The sequence below is a fragment of the Rhincodon typus genome, chromosome 19, assembly GCF_021869965.1.
Source record: "Rhincodon typus isolate 14 chromosome 19, sRhiTyp1.1, whole genome shotgun sequence".
NCBI lineage: Eukaryota > Metazoa > Chordata > Chondrichthyes > Orectolobiformes > Rhincodontidae > Rhincodon > Rhincodon typus.
Window position 1 is genome coordinate 22,815,370 of NC_063350.1, and position 19,280 is coordinate 22,834,649.

General features: G+C 39.7%; 1 protein-coding gene across 1 annotated transcript in view; it reads left to right on the plus strand.

Annotated features, from left to right (window-relative positions):
* Positions 1–8,921, plus strand: part of LOC109914231 (protein SOGA1) — a 104,051-nt gene extending 95,130 nt beyond the window's left edge. Inside the window, exons 12-13 of the mRNA XM_048608557.1 lie at positions 1,057–2,506; positions 4,297–8,921. Of these exons, the coding sequence (XP_048464514.1) occupies positions 1,057–2,506; positions 4,297–4,434 (1,588 nt within the window). The 3' untranslated portion in view covers positions 4,435–8,921. The remainder of the gene's footprint in view (positions 1–1,056; positions 2,507–4,296) is intronic.
* Positions 8,922–19,280: the final 10,359 nt, after the last annotated feature.

The following is a 19,280-nucleotide window of genomic DNA, read 5'->3' on the forward strand; positions in this document are numbered from 1 at the left end:
ATTGAGAATGTGTAATGCCACCTTCTAGTGATGTACTATAATTCAAATGATACATCTAAGTATTCTTCAAAACCTATCAATATCACTTCTTTAGAAGAGCCATGCATGACTCCACGATAAGTGTTGATGCTAAAGCAAATTGAAGTTCAACCTATCCATACAAACTCATATACACAACCCTATTACGTATTTTATGTTACAAAACAAACCATTTAAAAATGTACAGAACTGTGTCCTGGGTAAAAGCTATATCCACTTCAGTAGCATCTCCTCTTTTTTTACAGCCTGAGTTTATTTTAACTTGATCCATAAAAACAACAATAACATCATAAACCATACTTCTGACCTGTGCCATATTGTTTCTTCCTCAAATTATTTTACAGCTAATCATAATTAAATAAAATATAATTTGATTCTTCAGTTAATCAAACTGAAATGATTAACTGTTGAAAAATAACTCAGTCCTACAATCTGCTCTGCAATCCTCTATCAAATAGATTTGTTTTTTGGTATGTAGCCACTATTTTATCATTTTTTAAAACCCTTAATTAACAAACCCCTCAACCTACTGCAGGAGTAATATTGCTTCCCACCCCCATGCACACACTTTTTGTGTAGAATGAAGGCAGTGAGGTATTAACTGCCCTGGACTGAAGAGCGAAGCTAAGCAACCTTTGAACATTGACCCAAGAACATCCCTGCAGCTATTCCCTCCTATATCATCAACACCACACAGATAAATGTAAATTACATCTGTGTCTCCCTGAACTTCTCCACATGCATATGGCATCCTTCTTAATAAGAACAGAATAATTTCTGGTCTGTAATTAGCAATTGAACAAGACATCACTTGATCTTCTGCCAGTGAATTTGTATTTTTCCAAAACTAATTTTCTGAACTCTTTTGGTATATTAACAGTATTAGTGAAAGCTTTACCATTCCAACTAGAAAATTAATAGTTGATACTGTTGTTTGTTCCTGTGGATAATGATGTCCTTGTCCTTTTTCATTTTTACAAAGAGAAAATAACTCATTTTTAAATGGATCATTTTTAGGGCCAAATCAGTTTCTTCCATGTCTGAGTTTGAGAGCTTGTTGGACACATCTCCGTATTTACCTCCACCCTGTACACCCCTGCCAAAGGGTTTAAACAATCTTGAGGAGCTGAACAAGAAAAATTGGAAACACAAGAATGCTAATGGTGAATTATTACATGAAAAATCAGAAAGTGCACTAATCAACCAGTCAGATGTGGAGATGCCTGCAATTTCATCTTGGGATTTCACTATGACAGGAAATCTAGTTAACCCACATCTCAACACAAAACAAATACAAAGGAGTTACACAGCACCAGATAGAACTGGCATTCGCATTTATTACAGTCCACCAGTAGTGCGCAGGATGGATGGCTCTTTGGTTCAGAACAATGAGGGAAAAATTATGATTGAACCAGGTTTTCTGTTTACCATGGCAAAACCCAAACAAACTGGAGGCATGGAGCTCCATCCAGAGAAGGTGCGCAATAAGTGGTTTAATAACTTTTCCAAGCATCGGGATCTGTTGGAAAGTGGCACTGGAGAACATCCTGTTTCTGCTACTGCTGCTGCTACTGGGTTTCCATCTGCGCTGCATGATCTGCAGATATCGGGTAATATGAGCGATGACATGAAGGAGGCAGCCAACTGTGCCAGAAATGTTATTTGTACAAGCTCAATGGAAAGGAAGGTTAATGCAGCGAGCCAGACTGTTGGAGTTATCAGCGTGGGCACTCAGACCACCCGAAGTATTAGTGTTGGGCTGCAGACTGAGAGTCCAAGATCAATCTCTAGTAGCCTACACCGGTCGTGGGCATCCAGAGGCTCCTTACTGATGCCAACCCAGAGTTCCCGGAGCAAACAACTCTCTTCATCATTGGAAAAGGTGCCGTCTAAGTTTGAACGACCTTGTTGTTCACCCAAGTATGGCTCACCAAAGTTGCAGAGAAGAAGCTCATCAAAAATAGATCACACAAGAGAACGAAGTCCATGGGCTATGTCTCATAGAGGACAAAATGAGTCAGCCTGGGCTAGGTCAACTACTACGAGGGATAGCCCAGTGCTCAGCTCAATCAATGATGGACTGTCCAGTTTGTTCAATGTTGTTGAGCACACATCTGGAAGTGTTGACTCCATCTGGAAATCAAGCCAACATGAGACGAAAACAAAAGGTGATACATCAAGATATGGGATTGTTCAGGAGTTTTTCAGAAATGTGTGTGGCAGATACCAGAGTCCAACAAACGGAGCTGACAAGCCACTAAAAGATCCAGTCACTGAAGAAAGTGTCCGAAAAATGGATGCGACTGCTCCTCCGGGCCATTCGCAGGTAGACGGTGTTTCCCGAATTGTAAATAAAAGACTTCCCAAGCAACCAAACAAGGAGGACCAAAAACCAACATCCTATCCAGCACAGGGAGCAAAAGATTCAGACACACGGGATACATGTGGAGCATCTGGTCTACTTGAGGTACCACTTTAATGGGAGTGTCATCTCATTTAAAATATGTCAGTAAATTATTTTTCAAATTCTCCACTCTGGAACTGATCATGTTAATGATTATATCTGGATTAGTATAAAGTCACACATTTCCAACACAGAAAGAGGCAATTTGGCTCTTTGTGCTTGCGCCCTTTAACAGCACTGTCCAATTGGCATACTTTCTTATGAAAGAATGGAGTCATCAATTTTCATTCACTAATATCTAAACTAGCTAACTGAATATATGTATTCAATCTTAAAGTTGTGAATAAACTGCTTTTTTTTATTAGTAATAGATGAAATTGAATTGACAGAATTCAAAATGGGGAATAAGATTTTGAAGTGGCCTCACAGTTTGCTTCTGTCCATGAATCTGATGGAGATCATCATATAGAGCTCGGTGATTTGGTCACACAGTAAGGCCTGTAACCCCAGCATTGAGAACATTCTCTCTCAGAATTTAATGTTATATTGCCGTGGGTTGATGGCTTTTGTCACTTCGAGAACTTGGAGTGGATTTTAATGCCCTCATTGTTTCGCCCCCATCCCCGCAGCCCCTGGCTGGAGCACTTTGTCAGGGGTCAGGTAGGGCTTTAAAATTGGGTGTCATGGTAAGAGCATGCCATTTGTTGCCTTTTCTTGTCCATTGTATTTTACCAGCACTGGAAGAGATCTTGGATAACTTGTCCTCTTGAGTCAGTTCAGACTCCAACAGGCAGTCCATTTAAGGACTTCTTCCTGTTGAACCCTGCTTTCTGCAATGGTTTGGGGGATCCCTCCAGCAGATGCCCCCCTCCCATTAATCCTCATCAGAGCCGACCAGCCTGGCCCCAGTGGAATGACCCCACTCATTTTCTAATTCACTTCCATCTCTGGGGACTGCCTGCAGTTCGGGCAGTGACCACCACTCCCTGTGGTGCTATCTTCACTCGAAAGTTGACAGCCATGTAATTAATCAGCAGCTCGTGAAGGTGGGCCTTCCTCGAAGATGGGATTAGACCTTTCATTCTGAGTCGATTGATGGCTCAGCAGCTGTAAAATCAACTCAGGGCTTTGAAACCATACAAAAGTGGGCTCACCCTGGCTTTTTCAGCTGGTGGTCTGCTCTAGTGTCGTCATCTCCACATAAAGGTCTGGCCTTGGGTAAAAAGCAAATATAAACTAGTGGGAAGGAAGAGTTTTCTATTTGACTGAAAGAGTCCCATGGAGAATGAGTTTTGACAATCTCAAACTTATTCCGAAAATATGGAAACTGTCCCTACATCAGTACTAATTAACAATATTGCCAAAGAGCATGTAGGATGTCTAGTGTGGAAAGAGGGGAGAAAGGTCACAGTTTGGGATTGTATATTTCCCAGTTGGGACATGCTATATGTATGCAGTGGAATGAGCTTTATTCTGTACCTGGGGATGTATGATGTTAAAACTGAATAACTGAATTGGGAGGCATTGCTTTTCTCAGCACTAACATTCCTCATTGTAGTTGCTCTGGTGATGTTGGCATTGCTTGCCCAGTGTTTCTCTGTCTACTTGTTCCATCCAAGCATGAACACATTTATTTTAGATGGGAAATTTCCCCTGCAGTAGCTGTAGAAGCATCGCATTTGCTTGTTTAGTTACTTGGTTTACGACTGCAAATTTTAGTTTCTAGGTGTAGAATTTCAATTGACACTTTAACGATTGTCTCCCAGCTATGCAAATATGGATATATGTATTCAAGACGGAATTTGCTTTGCGTTTAAGTGTTCACATGGTATTTCATTCATGTTCTTGTGCAGGAAACATCATGTGATTGTGCATCTCAATCACTCACCTCCTGCTTTCCATCCAGATCGTCGGTTCGCCATTCGTTATCACAGTGTAAATCACGATCTTTGCCTTCAGATCCTAGCATGGCTGATGAAAAATCAGGCTGAATTGTGAACTCTGCCATGTACCGGGGCAAGAAAACAGCTTTATGTGGCTAAAATAATCTCTGCAACTTTTGCTTTCTCTGAGAGCATAAGTGAAATTTTCAGAGACATTCAAAAAAGATGTTCAGGTTTTATTGTCGTGGTCACTGTAGAAAAGTAAAAACTGTAGAGGCAAAGCAGACTGTTGAATTATCTTTATCAAGAAAATCTGAGGTATCTAAGTTATAATGTGTAGGTGCTGGATCATTTCTGTAACAGCTGTACATAGATATTCATACAGCAGGTGTGTTAGGCTAGATTATCATAGACAACAGTCTCTACTTTAGTTAACATCCATCTCTATGCAGCTCTCTTCCAGCTTTCATTTGTGATCTATGTATGTGTCTGAGGCAAATGAGATGGGTAAGACTTCATCGCTATCGTCGCACTCCACAGACATCTTTAACTAAGCAGGAATAAATATTTGTAGCACATGTTTCAAATTGCACATTAGGAAACTCAAAGATATCCCACACACACATCACTTAAAATTTAGTTGCGTCTTGCCGTTAAGCTAGAGATATCCTGTGGCATTGCTGTAAATGTATCAGTATGGAGGATGAAATTTGACTTGAATGGAGAAGCTTTGTGGGTGGTATTACATCATTCACCTGCTGCTGTGCTTGATATTCCATCTTATTGTTTGGTGATGAATATATCTGGTGGCCATTTGATACCAGCCATTTGTACCACTGCTCATGGCAGATTTCTAACTCACGCTGGAAAGAGACTTGTAGGCAATGGTCCTGTAAATTTGTTTCCATTGTATACAGCCTGTTCAGTGAATACTTGGCACTATTCATTTTCTTTGAGCAGCAATGCACTCTCATATGGTGTCTTTAAGGAAATACTTAGGAGTGGTCTGTGTGATGCTTTCTGAGTTGCTCTGCAACTGTGCATAGCTTATCTGGAGCACTGCTTACAAACGTTAATTAAATAATGTGATCATAGCTCAATTGGTTGCTTTGCAGATTGTGAAGTACTTCTGAGTTGCGGGCTGCAGGCCATAGATTAGCTTTCTGTCTCATTTCGGAATTGTTTTTCATCTGTAACTAAAGTATTTTTTTAGATAATAAAATTGAATGTGGGAGTGAAATAAATTCCCACATTACTTCTGACCTAAGAGCTTGGGACACAAATAGGACCAATTGTGCATTATTCTGCCTGATGATAAACACTCCAGCAAACAATATCTTTCAAAGGAGTACCATTAAACTGGAAAAAGGAAAAATTAATGTTCCAGCTATAATAAGAATGAAACAGTCAGCTGTGTTCCACAAAACAGGAACACCTGTTGAAACTAAATTCATTTAAGGAAACCAAATGAACTTCATTTTTATCATTTAGAACATTTGAACTATTTCATGTTATTGCTTTGTGACATACTGTACATTGTGGGTTCCGTGTATCAAATGAAACGTTTTGTAGTGCAATAATCAGAGATTGATGGCACTAAAGTACTTGAAGGGGAAGGATAACCAGTGATGACTACAGCCTTGAAATCTGACAGCACAACATCACTTCACAGGCGTTTAAAACCCCAGAGTCCACAGTTTAGCAGGCAAGAAGCAAATAGTCAGAACCAGAACCAGCTGCTGATATATTGGTGATGGCAAAAAAAAATGGCAGCAAGGATCCCTGCCTGAATCAAGTGTTTCATATTTACATATTCGTGTAGTAGGTCTAATACCAGATTGAGGTCCCCTCTGCAGTGTTACATAGTACTGGCTGTGTTCAGGATAGAGCTAGCTACATTCAGGAAATCTGGGTCTACATTCAGCTTGACGGTTGGACCTTACCTGACAGCTGCAAGTCACAACCAAAAAGCTAATTGCTTCAGACGGATTTAATGGATATGTGGAGCTGGGAGGAGTAGGAGTACTTCCCCTGTAGCCTACATTAAAACCATGCAGGCCACTGCTCTGGATTCTGTTTGCTGATGACCTGTCTGAGAACGTCTATCAGGTTTTCCTAGCTGATAATTTTAATGACTTTGAGGTGTGAAGTTCATTTCAGGAGCCTCCTCTAATTGGGAGTGGAGATTCTTCAGCCGTTTATCCAGGACTTCCAGGCCACTTAACTACCCTTTTGTTTTTGTTTCTGTCTTGATTTTTGTATTACCCTTAATGTAATCTTCTTTTAAAAAAAAACTAATTGAGTGAAATGGTTGCATAATTAGACTGTATAGGACACCAAATTTCAGCATTGTTACATTAGGAGAAAGATTGTACCTGCAAAATGCTGAAAAAGAAAATGAAAGCATAAAGACATTTAGTGTCAGCTGACCTCCCACAAAATGCAGTGCAAAGATTTCCTCAGCTTCCCAAATGGGCTTGGTGTAGGCCTAGTCCCACTACAGTCATTGAAATGAGGCAGGAGCAAGGAAATGTTTCGTTGATTGTGTTTATGTTAGGCACCGCAGATTTTCAAATGCAACCAATCCATTTCTCATTTGCAAAGCCAGCTTTTGCATTTGATTATCAGTGTGGAGAGTCCCATTAGACTCCAAGGGCTCAACTGATGCAGTGGCTGGTTTAACAAATGAGCCGTAAAGCATTCACAGACATTCATTCTTAAAACTGCCTGAAGTCATTTTCATCTTTCATTTTTGTGAGGCCAAGTTCTCCTTTCATCATTAAAATCCTTCAAAGTGCTGCCAAATCAGCTGCAACACACCCTGCCCACTGCCTTCCCACCACTTCCACCTCCATTATTCCATTCCCCTTACTCCTGACCACTAGTTTTTCACTAGATGTTAATAACACCTCCCTGTCCCACCTCTGACAGCAGCACCAAACTGGAGCCACTGGATTCACAGCCCATTCTACATGACACTCAATATTTACTTCCACTAAATTGAGAAGCACTGAATACTGTATTAGGCATTGTATATTTACCAATCTAAAATTGCCTGTTATGCACCGTCACCCAAGATTAATTTGTAGTCCTGAATCTTTATAGTAGTGATGGATTGGGTGTCCGATTGATTTTAGCAGCCTGGGGAAGTGAATTTGTCCATCTATTGTGGAATCTGTACAATATTCTGATCTGTTAATTTAAGGGAATTGCAGATCTGTTCCATCAGATTACTGTTCAGTTGAATGTTATCCCATTTTATTTATTGGTTATATTTGCCCTGTCTCCTCCCTTCCTCAATATTCAAATGACCCACTATCACCATCTGTTAGAGAGACCTGAGTCTGTCCGTACTCCACTTCCGATTTCCTTTCCTAAATTATCTACCGGTCTTCCTTTCTGCACTCCTCTCCACCACCATTTTCACTCGTCTTTTCTGTCCACCATTTTCCCTCTGTTTACTTTGTCTTTCCTGTCGTGTCACTGTCTGCCTTTTCACCTCACTTCTGACCCTATTCCTTTCTGTCTTCAGCTATATTCTTCATTTCTGGTTTTTAAAATCTTTGCCTTTCATTACCCCCATCCACTCCAGTTTCTCCTGATTACTGTCTCCCAACTGTTTCTCTTCCATAGATCATCAACCTCTGTACAACTCTCACTAGTCTTCCTGGTCTGTGACCCTGTTGTTCTCCTTTTCCATTTTCCTCCCAACCTGTATCTTCTCCTTTTATTCTTATTTGCAGTCTAACATTCTATGTTTCAGTCTTGCAATTATTCTTCCTGTATCAGCATCCTTTATCTCCTCTTCCCATCACCTGTTAAAATCTGGGTCCCTTTGTTATTGTCTCTTCTATAATTTGCTTCACCTCTACTTCATTTTAAATTACCTTCTTATCATCTTTACTGGCTTGATTTCCAGATTTGTCTGTCTTTCCCATGATTCTTCCCAGTCTGGCTCCCTTTCTCCCAACTGCCAATCTAGACGCATCCGTATCCAGTTCGCTATATCTGACTGCACTGACCTTCCCAATATAGCTTGGCTTGTCATTACTTCCCCCATTCTCTGTCTGTCTGCCTTCCTTCCCAAAATGTCTTCCCTTCCTATCCCAGTTACTATTTTGTCTTCTACACTCACTTCCATGCCCACATTTATCAATTTTTTTATTTGCTTTCTCTCTGTCTATTTCTTTGCGGTTCCTTTTTCCAATGCCCCTTTTAATCTGGCTCCTATTTCCTGTTTGTCTTTCCCTTTGCTATTTTTCATGATTTTCTTCCTCATTGCCCCTTCAAAATATGCTCTCCACCTGCCCCTATATTATCACTCCCAAACTGGTTTGCATTGTCCATTATATTATAAGTCTTTTAGTTTCCCTCTTCTCCCTGTATGTCACTATATTATTTCAATTCTCTTCACAGTCTATTTCTCACTTTCAGTTGACCATGTCCTCTGGCTGCCTGGCCCAACTTGCATTCCTTTTGTATCCATTCCCACTTAGCCTCCTACTCTTAGTCCTTGTTTGAATCTGTATGTCTCTTTCCCCCATTCCCCTCACTTCCTTAACCATTGCTAGAAGTCACACAAAACCAGGTTATAGTCCACCAGGTTTATTTAAAATCACAAGCTTTCGTAGTGCTGCTCCTTCGTCAGGTGAAGTGGAAAGAGAATGCCTAAGCGCCCCCTCCTCTATTTCACCTGACGAAGGAGCAGCGCCCCAAAAGCTTGTGATTTTAAATAGACCTGTTGGACTATAACCTGGTGTTGTGTGACTTCTGAGTTTGTCCACCCCAGTCCAACACCAGCATCGCCACATCATTAACCGTGCTGTTAGCCAATTGTCTGCCCTTATCCACTCCCCAACCACACCTCATCCCATATTGTCATCCTTCACTTTGCCCTTTTAGCTAAGTTTACCATGCCCTTCTGTTTTAGTTGCCCTGCCAATTTTTCTTCGCAGCCTGTCTTTGCCTTTCTTCCTTCTATTTCTCCCAATCTGGTTCTTGTACTAAATTGGTTCTTTTTCCCCCATTCCATCCAATCCAGCTTCTGTAACTCTTGTCTTTCTATTTGGCTTCCCTTCTCACTGAAGCCGACTTTTCCATTGTCCATTCCAACCAGGTTTCCCATTTCTGATCTTAATTTGTTTTACGTACGGCATATCTCACCCTGAAACTTCCGTGTGTCTTTTTTTTTTGGCAATAGAGCAGGTTGTACATCTGGAACTTTGGTTTCTTCACCATCTCATTGGGATGGGTACATTATCAACAGAGTTGTCTGCTTAGTTTTACTGCCAGATACCAGGAGTAACTTCCTGCTGGGGCTAATTGCGATTTGTCTTCTCCGCTGTGTGTTCCAAATGGATTTGCACCTGCTTTCAGCAGATATAGGCTCTGCTAGACCACTTGGTGACAGTAAGGTGCAGTTCTAGGGTTGTCCTGGAACAGCTCCAGAAATGTTCCTCAACTCCTTGAATGATGTGACTGATGCAGGCAGAAGTATTTCCCCTTTCCACATCATCAGGAAACTTTAAGAGGGTTGGAAGCTTTATGGAATCATATTGACCCCGCAGTGAGAGATCTTTGCTGAGCAGACATCTTCTAGTCTTATCATTCCTCTTAATTTGTTTCTCCTTGTTCTCCCTACTCTTCCCATCAGACTGCACGACTCAGTTTTCTTTCCAGCCTCTCCACTAGCTCTGGTTCTAAGTCTGCCTTCTCCACGCACTCTTTCTCCATCACATAGCGTCTTCATTTGACTCCGCTCTCAATATGAATTTCTTTCCCATTTCACTTTTCTATCTGGCTCCCACTGAGATTATCTAGTCTTGTTTTGATGCTTTGCAAACAGTCTGTTTTCCTCCTGTAGTCAGGATTCCATCACATTCCCCCTCAAATTCTTTCTGCCTTCACCTTACTTCAGCTGTTTGCTGAGCTCCATATGTTTAAAATGGTTCCCTTCATTCTTATTCACCCATTCTATTTACCTGTGACTTCCTTTGCCAGCCTCCTCCTCATAACTGGATTTTCTATAAAGTTTATAGTTTATCTTTTACCCGTTTGATTGTTCCAGGATTTCCATGATGGTTATCCCTACCAACCTGTTTCTCTCTGTGCTGATCTCCCCCATTTTAGCTTCCTTTGTCATTGTCTTTTCAAGTTAATGATGCCAACCAGCTGTCTTCTGCTGGTACTTTTCTTGTTATGACTTCCACTCTGAACTCCTTTATTATCAACCTGACCAATCCAGCTTCCCTGATGATTTCTGCTGCAACTGGTTTCCAGTGTCATTGTCTTCCCATTTTACTTTCCATAGCCTACCTTTCCCATTGCCCACCCTATTAAACTTCCCTTGCCACTATTTCTCCCCTTCTGGGTCACTCCAGGATTCCTTGTCTTTGCCACGTTTTCTGCTTTCCCATCATATTTACTCCATTCAATCTGACTTCTCTTGATTCTGCCTTTTAAAAGTCAGGCTTCTTTGACCAATTACCCCACACCCCTGCGCAAATGCCTCTGACTCATGAGTTAGAATCAGGGAGAAATCTGACTGACTTAGCTGGATAGTTACCCAAGAAATACCAGACAGAAAAATCCTCATGTTACCCAGGAATTACAAGACAACCGATCCTCTTCCTACTACCCACTGATCCTCCCCCTCAAAACCTCTGCCTCCCCCAACTGTCCCTCCAACGAAGTGACCTGCCCAGACACACTCAGCCCACCAAATCCTCAAGATCTCTCCAACTCTTCCCATCCCATTTCCATTGGCTCTCTGAATCTTCCTTTCCCATTGTCTGTCTGTTTTTCTATCCCATCCCAACTCTCCGACTCTTCTCTCCATCCCCCCCCTAATTATCTGATGCTTCACACCCCCCCCCCCCCCCCCCCCCCCAGTCCTCACTTTAACACTGCCCACCCCACCATTTGATACAATGGCTGGCCCCGCAGCCCAACCCCATCCCCAATCCTGAATGTCCAACTCCAGTGTACTGATACTTAACCCACTGAAACTCAAACTGTTCTTGACCCTCTCCAACTGGATTTAACCCAACCTCACCACATTACCCACTGTACTCTCTCACACTCATTCAGTAACACACTGAAAAGTTATTGAGATGACCCAAAACTTTTCATAGTGCTGGTGAATGAAGATTTACCAGAATACTGTGGCTAGTGTCAACATGGTGGCTCAGTGGTTAGCACTGCTGCCTCACAGTGCCAGAAACCTGGGTTCGATCCCACCCTCTGGCGACTGTCTGTGTGGAGATTGCACATTCTCCCCGTGTCTGCGTGGGTTTCCTCCCACAGCCCAAAGATGTGCAGGCTAGGTGAATTGGCCATGCTAAATTGCTCATAGCATTCAGGGATGTGTAGATTAGGTGGGTTATAGGGGGATGGGTCGAGGTGGAATGCTCTGACGGTCGGTGTGGACTTGTTGGGCCAAAGGGATTCTATGAAATTCTAATGTTGTAAACAGGGAGTGTAATTTAATTTCCTTTGATGATATTGTGCTACAAAGAAGGAGTCTATTATCAGGCATGGTTTACATTTCTGACCAGGCCATGTTTGGAATCCCGGCCAGAAGTGTAGAGCCTAGTCGTAGCATTTAAAAAGAGGGGGAATGGAAATCCAACAGTAATTGCCACTCCAGAAAGTTCGAGCCATAGTCTTCTAAGAGAATTGATCCGATTGTGGTTCATAGAGTTGTACAGCACAAAAACAGACCCTTTGTCCATGCCAACAAGATATCCTAAATTAATCTAGTCCCATTTCCCAGCATTTGGCCACCTCCCCCACTTCCTCTAGCTGCTCGTTCCATATGTGCACCACCCTCTGCATGAAAAAGTTGCCTTAGGGCCCTTTTTAAATCTTTCCTCTCTCACCTTAAACCTATGCCTTCTAACCCTGGGACTTTCCAACCCTGGGAAATTAACCTTGGCTATTCACCCTACCCATACCCTTCATGATTTTATAAACTTCTATAAGGTCTCCCCCCAGCTGCTGACACTCCAGGGAAAATAGCCTCAGCCTATTCAGCCTCTCCCTATAGCTCAAACCCTCCAACCCTGGCAACACCCTTTTAAGTTTCACAGCATCTTCCCAATAGCACAGAGACCAGAACTGAATGCAGTATTTCAAAAGTGTGCTAACCAATGGCCTGTACAGCCGCAACATGACCTCCCAACTCCTATACTCGATGCACTGACCAATAATGGCAAGCATACCAAATGCTTTCTTTACTATCCTGTCTACCTGCAACTCCACCTTCAAAAACCAATGAACCTGCACCCCAAAGTCTCAGTTCGGAAACATTCCCCAGGACCCTCCTTAAGTGTATAAGTCCTGCCCCAATTTGTTTTACCAAAATGCAACACCTCACGTTTATCTAAATTAAACTCCATCTGCCACTTATGGGCTCACCTGATTGAGGTCCCGTTGTACTCTGAGATAACGTTGTTCACTGTCCACTGCACCACCAATTTGGTGTCATCTGCAAACTTACTAACCATTCCTCCTATATTTACATTCAAATCATTTATATAAAGGACAAAAAGCAGCAGACCCAGCACTGATCCTCGCGTCACACCAATGGTCACAGGCAGTTTTGTATAATTTCAGAAACTCAACATTGTCCAGTCAGCTTACCAGTGTTTTTAAATGCATGAGAAGAACCACTGTAAGTTGTTCACCAAATGTTCACTGATAAATCAAAAGCTGTTGTTTCAGTTGTATGTTACTACACCCGTTTAAGATTATATTTGTACACCCACACAGGGAAGGACTCCATTATGTTCAAACTTTGTTATGGAGTTTTGGATAACTTTTAAGAAATATGCATTCAACATTTTGGTAAAAAGGGCAGTTAGTTGAGACATTTTAAGATCATTTTACCTGGTTAGAACAGGCCTAATAATCATAGCCTTTAGCAAACATTCTGACTCGTTTTGCATATACCGTGTATTTGTTTTGGATATTTTAATTGACAAGTGACTGCACATAGCCAAGAATATTGTTGGATAATAGAGCTGTGATTTAAGTGACTAATGTGAGAAAAGTTGTACTACAAATGCTCTTAAAGCAGTGAGACAATATTAAGGTACCTGCTCTTTTCCATGAATCTATTACATGATTAAAAAGTTATTAATGTATATCAGTTTTATAAGCTTCATTGTTTTCTACGTCTTTGTCTTGTGTATATATGAAAGCTATTTAAACTCCAAAATATCTGGTCATTTTTGATTCTTGATATATTTAAGTTTTATTTTTAACATTAGTATTTTTTAATTTTTGTAATGTAAGATTAGATTTTTAAATGTTTGTTTTTAGGTGACCTTTTAATATAAAAGTTCAGCATATGTTTGTAAAAAATACCTTTTAATTATTTATACTGTTCATAGAAAATAAATTGTGTATAATAATGGAAAAAACATATATCTAGGTATTTGTACTTAGTTTATGGATTACACAATGCAGGAGAGATAAAGGACCTTGGCATAGTCATAGTGGCTTATGGGTGAATTGCTTCCAAAATCTAAGTTATTGGAAATTACTATAGAAATATGTACTGATTATTTTTATTTTATGTAGCATTTACTGGAGAATATAAAATACAATGAAATGCTGTTTTCTGTACTTTTTGAGTTTACATTTTTTATGTATTTTTGAAGTTGTATGGTATAAATCTCCAATAGAGACAATTTTAAGAACTTGATATTTGTTATTCCTGAAGGAAAAATGGAGGCTTGGAGATACCTGTTGTAGCAGTGTTTACATCAAAAGGGCAATAATTGTCTAGTAATTATGGGGGGCGGGGGGGAAATAAGTGTAATTGATTTTTTTTTTAAGTGAATAATACTGAAATAAATTTATACGTGAAACTGAATTTAAAGGCACACCCAAAGGTCATTCTGGCCATGCTGGAGTTTAACAGTCTTTGTATGATGACACAGTACTTCACCCGCATGTTTTTGCTTGCACACTCGTCCACAATACCGAAACCCTGTCATCTCCTTGAGAGAGCATTGAATCAAACAATAAGATTAATTTGAAAATGTCATTAGTGATTTCCAAGACACGTCAATTTGTGGTAAATTATTTAAACTGCTTGTAAATATAAGACAGAACAAGGCTTGTTTGCAGAAACAGGTTAGAACTAATTTAACATTTGCTGTAATTTCAAGAAAACAGTACAATATAACAAGAAAGTGTTTACAATTTGTTTAATATGTATTAATTGTTGTGTTCTGTTTGTGAAATTTGTGGTTGATGTTATTTTGCTGTCTTGAGAAAACATTGAAAAAGCATTCTTTTTTTAAAAAAAAAAGAAAAATCTTTTAATCCGGGTATTTTGGAGTAGAATCTGAAGGCAGCTGATTTTTAGCCATAGATATCTTGGCTCATGTAAAAAAGGTTGTTAAATTCAAGGAGTTCACAGTACAAGAACTTATACTGATGTAATGTGTTTTCTTAATAAAATATCTCTGTTCAAAATCAGGTACATCTATGCACAGTTTATTTATCATTTAAATGCTGGAATCTTTTCTCCACGTAGTTAACAAAAATGCGTTCCATTAGCAGGTTTTGGATGTTTCTTGCTGCAGTTTATTTCAAGAAGTGAGTGATCCCCAGAAGTCTGGAGTCAGGAAATACCCTTTTAAAGGTTCATTTCCAAAACACAAACATTTTATTCATCCTTAATCAGTTGTTATCATATTAAAACCTTAAATATTACAAGTATGCCAGTCATTCTCCATTCCCTTGCTAGAACATATATAAGGATATTTGTCAATGAAGTGACATGTTGAATCATTTTATTTTATTTTATTAGTCACAATTATGTTCCAATCTAAATGAATTGTAGACTGCGGGAGTCAAAAGTGGTCTAAGCAATGCCCTAACACTAAGTACAAACTATTGGTCCCTCATCTCCACAGTTTGTTTATTCAGCAGGCTGCAAGTAGTGCCGGAAAATTTAACATGTTGAGTACAGGCATGTTTTAACACAAGAGGTTGCTGTTTTCAAATATCCTCACACTAAATCCTTTAGAATGTCCAACAGCGTTTTCATCACTTATCCAATTTATTTATGTAGAATCCTCATAAACAACAGTTGATTTTTCTCATCACTTTTTCATGAAAATCAGTCGGGTAATTTAATTATAAATCCTGCAGGATAAACCACTCATTCAGACCACTTCAGTTTACTCCTTGCCAAGAATCTTTAATTTCCTTGCTATTTATGTATCAGTTAGGGAGAATGCTAATTAAATCAATTCCAATATATACCTAATCCTGTGTAGTGACATACTTAATGATCATAAACCAAGGAGCCTACATTCAAGCAGAATTGTGAAATGGCATCTCTCAAACCTCGTGAGAAATAGGCAATACTGAGTCGAATAAACAGAACTTGACTCTGGTTTCAATGCGTGCGCCGGAAATAGATCTTGTGATTTGAAATGGTAAGTGCCGTGAAGCTGAAACGCTTTGAGAAATCTTAGAATAAAGAACTAATGAAGGATGCTTGTGTGTTGTGCATGATGCAACTGTTGCTGCTCTTGCAAAGGCAGCTTTAGAACAAAGGGATTATTTAATCTGCTTCAATCAACAAGCACAGGGTTTCAGCCCTATTTTGAATGCAATCCAAAGTGTCATGCAAACAAAAAAAATTGAAATAAAGGCAAAGACACAGCTGAATCTTTCCTTAGGAAATGAACTCATCCAGATTATGTCACCATAGGAACCACAAGCTGCCTCTTCTAAATAGGTTGGAGTTGTTTCCTGTTATTTAGTAATTGGCTTGGAACTCCAAGTAGTATTTTTAAGATGTATTAACCTCTTAATACCACAATCATTTTTTTTAAAGAAGTCAGAATAACTTGTTGGTATTAGGTGTCCTGGTGTCTGGCACATATTTGGCATGTGACTGAGCAAAATTTCCTAATATTAATGTTATTTTGCTGATTTTTTTTTTACGTTTGACCTATTTTTTCTAAGCAATCTGTTCAAGAGACGTTATTACAAGCCTCTGGAGCAGGTGGGACTTGAACTCTCAGCCAAAGGTAGGGACACTACCACTGTGTCACAAGAGCTGTTTTGCTGACTTTTAATGTACCTTGTTTAATGAGTGTCAGCTGTAAAAGATTTCCAATTTGTAATATCTTGTTTTTATTAGTTTAAAAACTAAATTAAGTAATAGTAATCCATGTACTTTGTTCCAAAAACAATCATGGTTTATCACAAAGCAAAACCTGCTGAGTAATGTAATTGTGAAAATAGCAAGCTGGAAAGTTTCGAACATTTAAGTGAAATGGTACCTTAAACTTATGCCTCAGTGTGAGATACTTGAAATTATTTTCTCCATTCTTAACGGAGTAAAGTTGCCACAAAATGCAAGCTGCAGAAGAGCGAAGTCCAAGTGGAATGTGCTGGCAATGCTCAGCAGGCCTGGACACAGAATGTTTCAGGGCAATTCCCTATCGTCAAGTTTCTGCTTGTCTCTTTGCAGATGTTATCAAACCTGCTGCTGTTTCCAGCGTGTTTACTTTTAATGTCAGATTTCCAGCATTCGTAGTATTATTCTCTTATGCTAGAGAGAAGCATGTCTGATGGGCAGGAGAAAAATTCTTAATTTTTAGCTATTTTTAATCAACCTGCTCAGAAATGGTACGGCACACCTGAGTCCGATGGGGTTCAAACTCAGGATTTCTGACCCAGAGGTAGGAACACTACTGCCACAAAAGCCCAGTAACTTCATTCATGTTATTCTTCTGACATTGGTCATGTCCAAATAAACTGACCAGATGTTTTAAGGCTGGAATTCATGAAGTAGAAGAGATTACTGTGGAGTTGCCTCAAATGTGTAAGATATAAATGCAAAGGTTAGACTTGACTGCACAGGATTCCCTCTAAGCCAAATAGAAAGTTACCGGTGGTAGCCCATCAGAAAGAATGGTGCTAGAATGAGCTGTTGATGCTGTCATATTTGGGGCTTCAAGTAAACGGAGCCAGTTCCTAAAAATGTGGGAGCTGGAGAGGTTACGTCTGTGTTTTGGGGCCAGGAGCGATGGTAAATGGCTCTAATGTGCAGTTGGAAAAAGTTGCATTGCCTTCTTGAATCTAGCAGACAATATCCCTCACCCTAGTTTCCATATGCAGTCTTTAAGAGAGGTGCCTTAAACAGGCCCTAGGTGTCTGGAAAAGAAAAAAGTGGCATAACTCCCATTTCAGTCATGAGTATTTTTTTTAAACGTGCCACAGTACAACAGCATACTAGCTTATAAGGCTAAATGTATACCCCTTTGACAAATAGACGCTCAAACTAATGTTAGGGAGTACAGTGAACAGCAATTCACATCAGTCTTATAGCCCTTTTTTTTTCAATTTACAAGTATTCTTACACTGTGTGGAATTTCAGTTTCAGGAAATTTCACATTTTTCCGCTTGGGCATACAGTGTGAGAATCGAGCATTCCCTGGGTGAATGCAAAGTGAAGTAGCTCCTTTGGTCTAACATTGTTTCAAATGGGCGCACTTCAGATGTGTGATTTTTTTCATTTCTCTCTTTGCCAAATATCCTGTTGGCCATCTGATGAAGACTTTGACAGTTATGTAGGTGGTTGATTTAACACAGATCACTAGCAACCAGCAGAAAGAAAGTACTCGCATCCACTCAATAGGAGATGTTTTTCAACCTGATCCCAGAAATAAAAGACCAGAGTATTAACTCATTGTACCTCCTAGTTCCTGTGTGTGTGTACGTGTGGTCATTTATTTTCTAACAAGCAGTTTAGGATATAATAACATGAGCACAGAAATTCATTGACATCTGAGCCTTAATTACAAAGCTAATATCATTATATTATTGCCTGTACATAAGGTCTGAGGTGCTACGTCTAATCTAGTTTTTTTCACTTCCATCAATGCATCTGTAGCAGCACAATTGGCCTCAGCGATCATATGCTACAGAAAGTAAATTTGTGCTGCAGATCACATGATTGTGGAGTGAGACCTAAGTCAAGCCCGGCAGAATCGACGCAGTGCCATGAAGCCCATTCGCATGCATTGTCAAGATTTACAGAAGTATAATAACCTTTAGGGTCAAAAAAGGAAGTAAAACACTGGAAAGGAAAAACTGATGTAATTAGAGAATCATTTTGCAAAATTAGTTGGAAAACAGTGTGTTAGCTCACTCTCACCTTGGAGTCGGAAGGTTGTGGGTTTATATCATATTCCAGAGATTTGTACGTTTATAAACTCTAGGCTGACTGGTCTGTGCAATAATTCTGAGATTGCCTATTCAACTTCACACATGTAGACACCCTCTTCCTCATGTACTTGTACATGTATTTTGATTAATTTTAATTGATAAAAGACAGTGTGGTCCATGTGCCTGAATTCTTGATGCCTGATCCCAACAGCCAAAATTAAAACAATTAGGTTATTTATATTTTGTGTAATATGTGAGAAAGTCAGGTGTTGAATAAAGTAGGAGATAATCCATAATCAACATATTCAATTATAATTGGTTCTGAGTCACAATTCCAAATGACAGATTTCACATGTAACCAGTTCATGTGGTTGTACTGCATTCCTTTTAACACCAAAATAGCACGCACAAGAGCATATAATAACCATTATTAAACTGGTCATACATAAACTATGATGATTGGAATTTCCACCTCACTGGATCACCTGTCTCAGAATTGCTAGTAGCCAAAGTGAAGGACAAAAACCATTTGCTTTATGATAAAATTGAATTGACAACGTTTAGCAAACTGTGAAGGGAAATGACAAAGTTCACGTGTGACTTTGTCACACATGATTTCCCTAATACTCTAGAAAGAGGTAACCATCTGCATGGAATTAGTTCCCATTTATGAGCTTTTGCATTCTGGAGCAAAGCAGCGATGGGAGAAAACTATTAGGGTGATTTGAGAAAACAAAATGCACAGAACG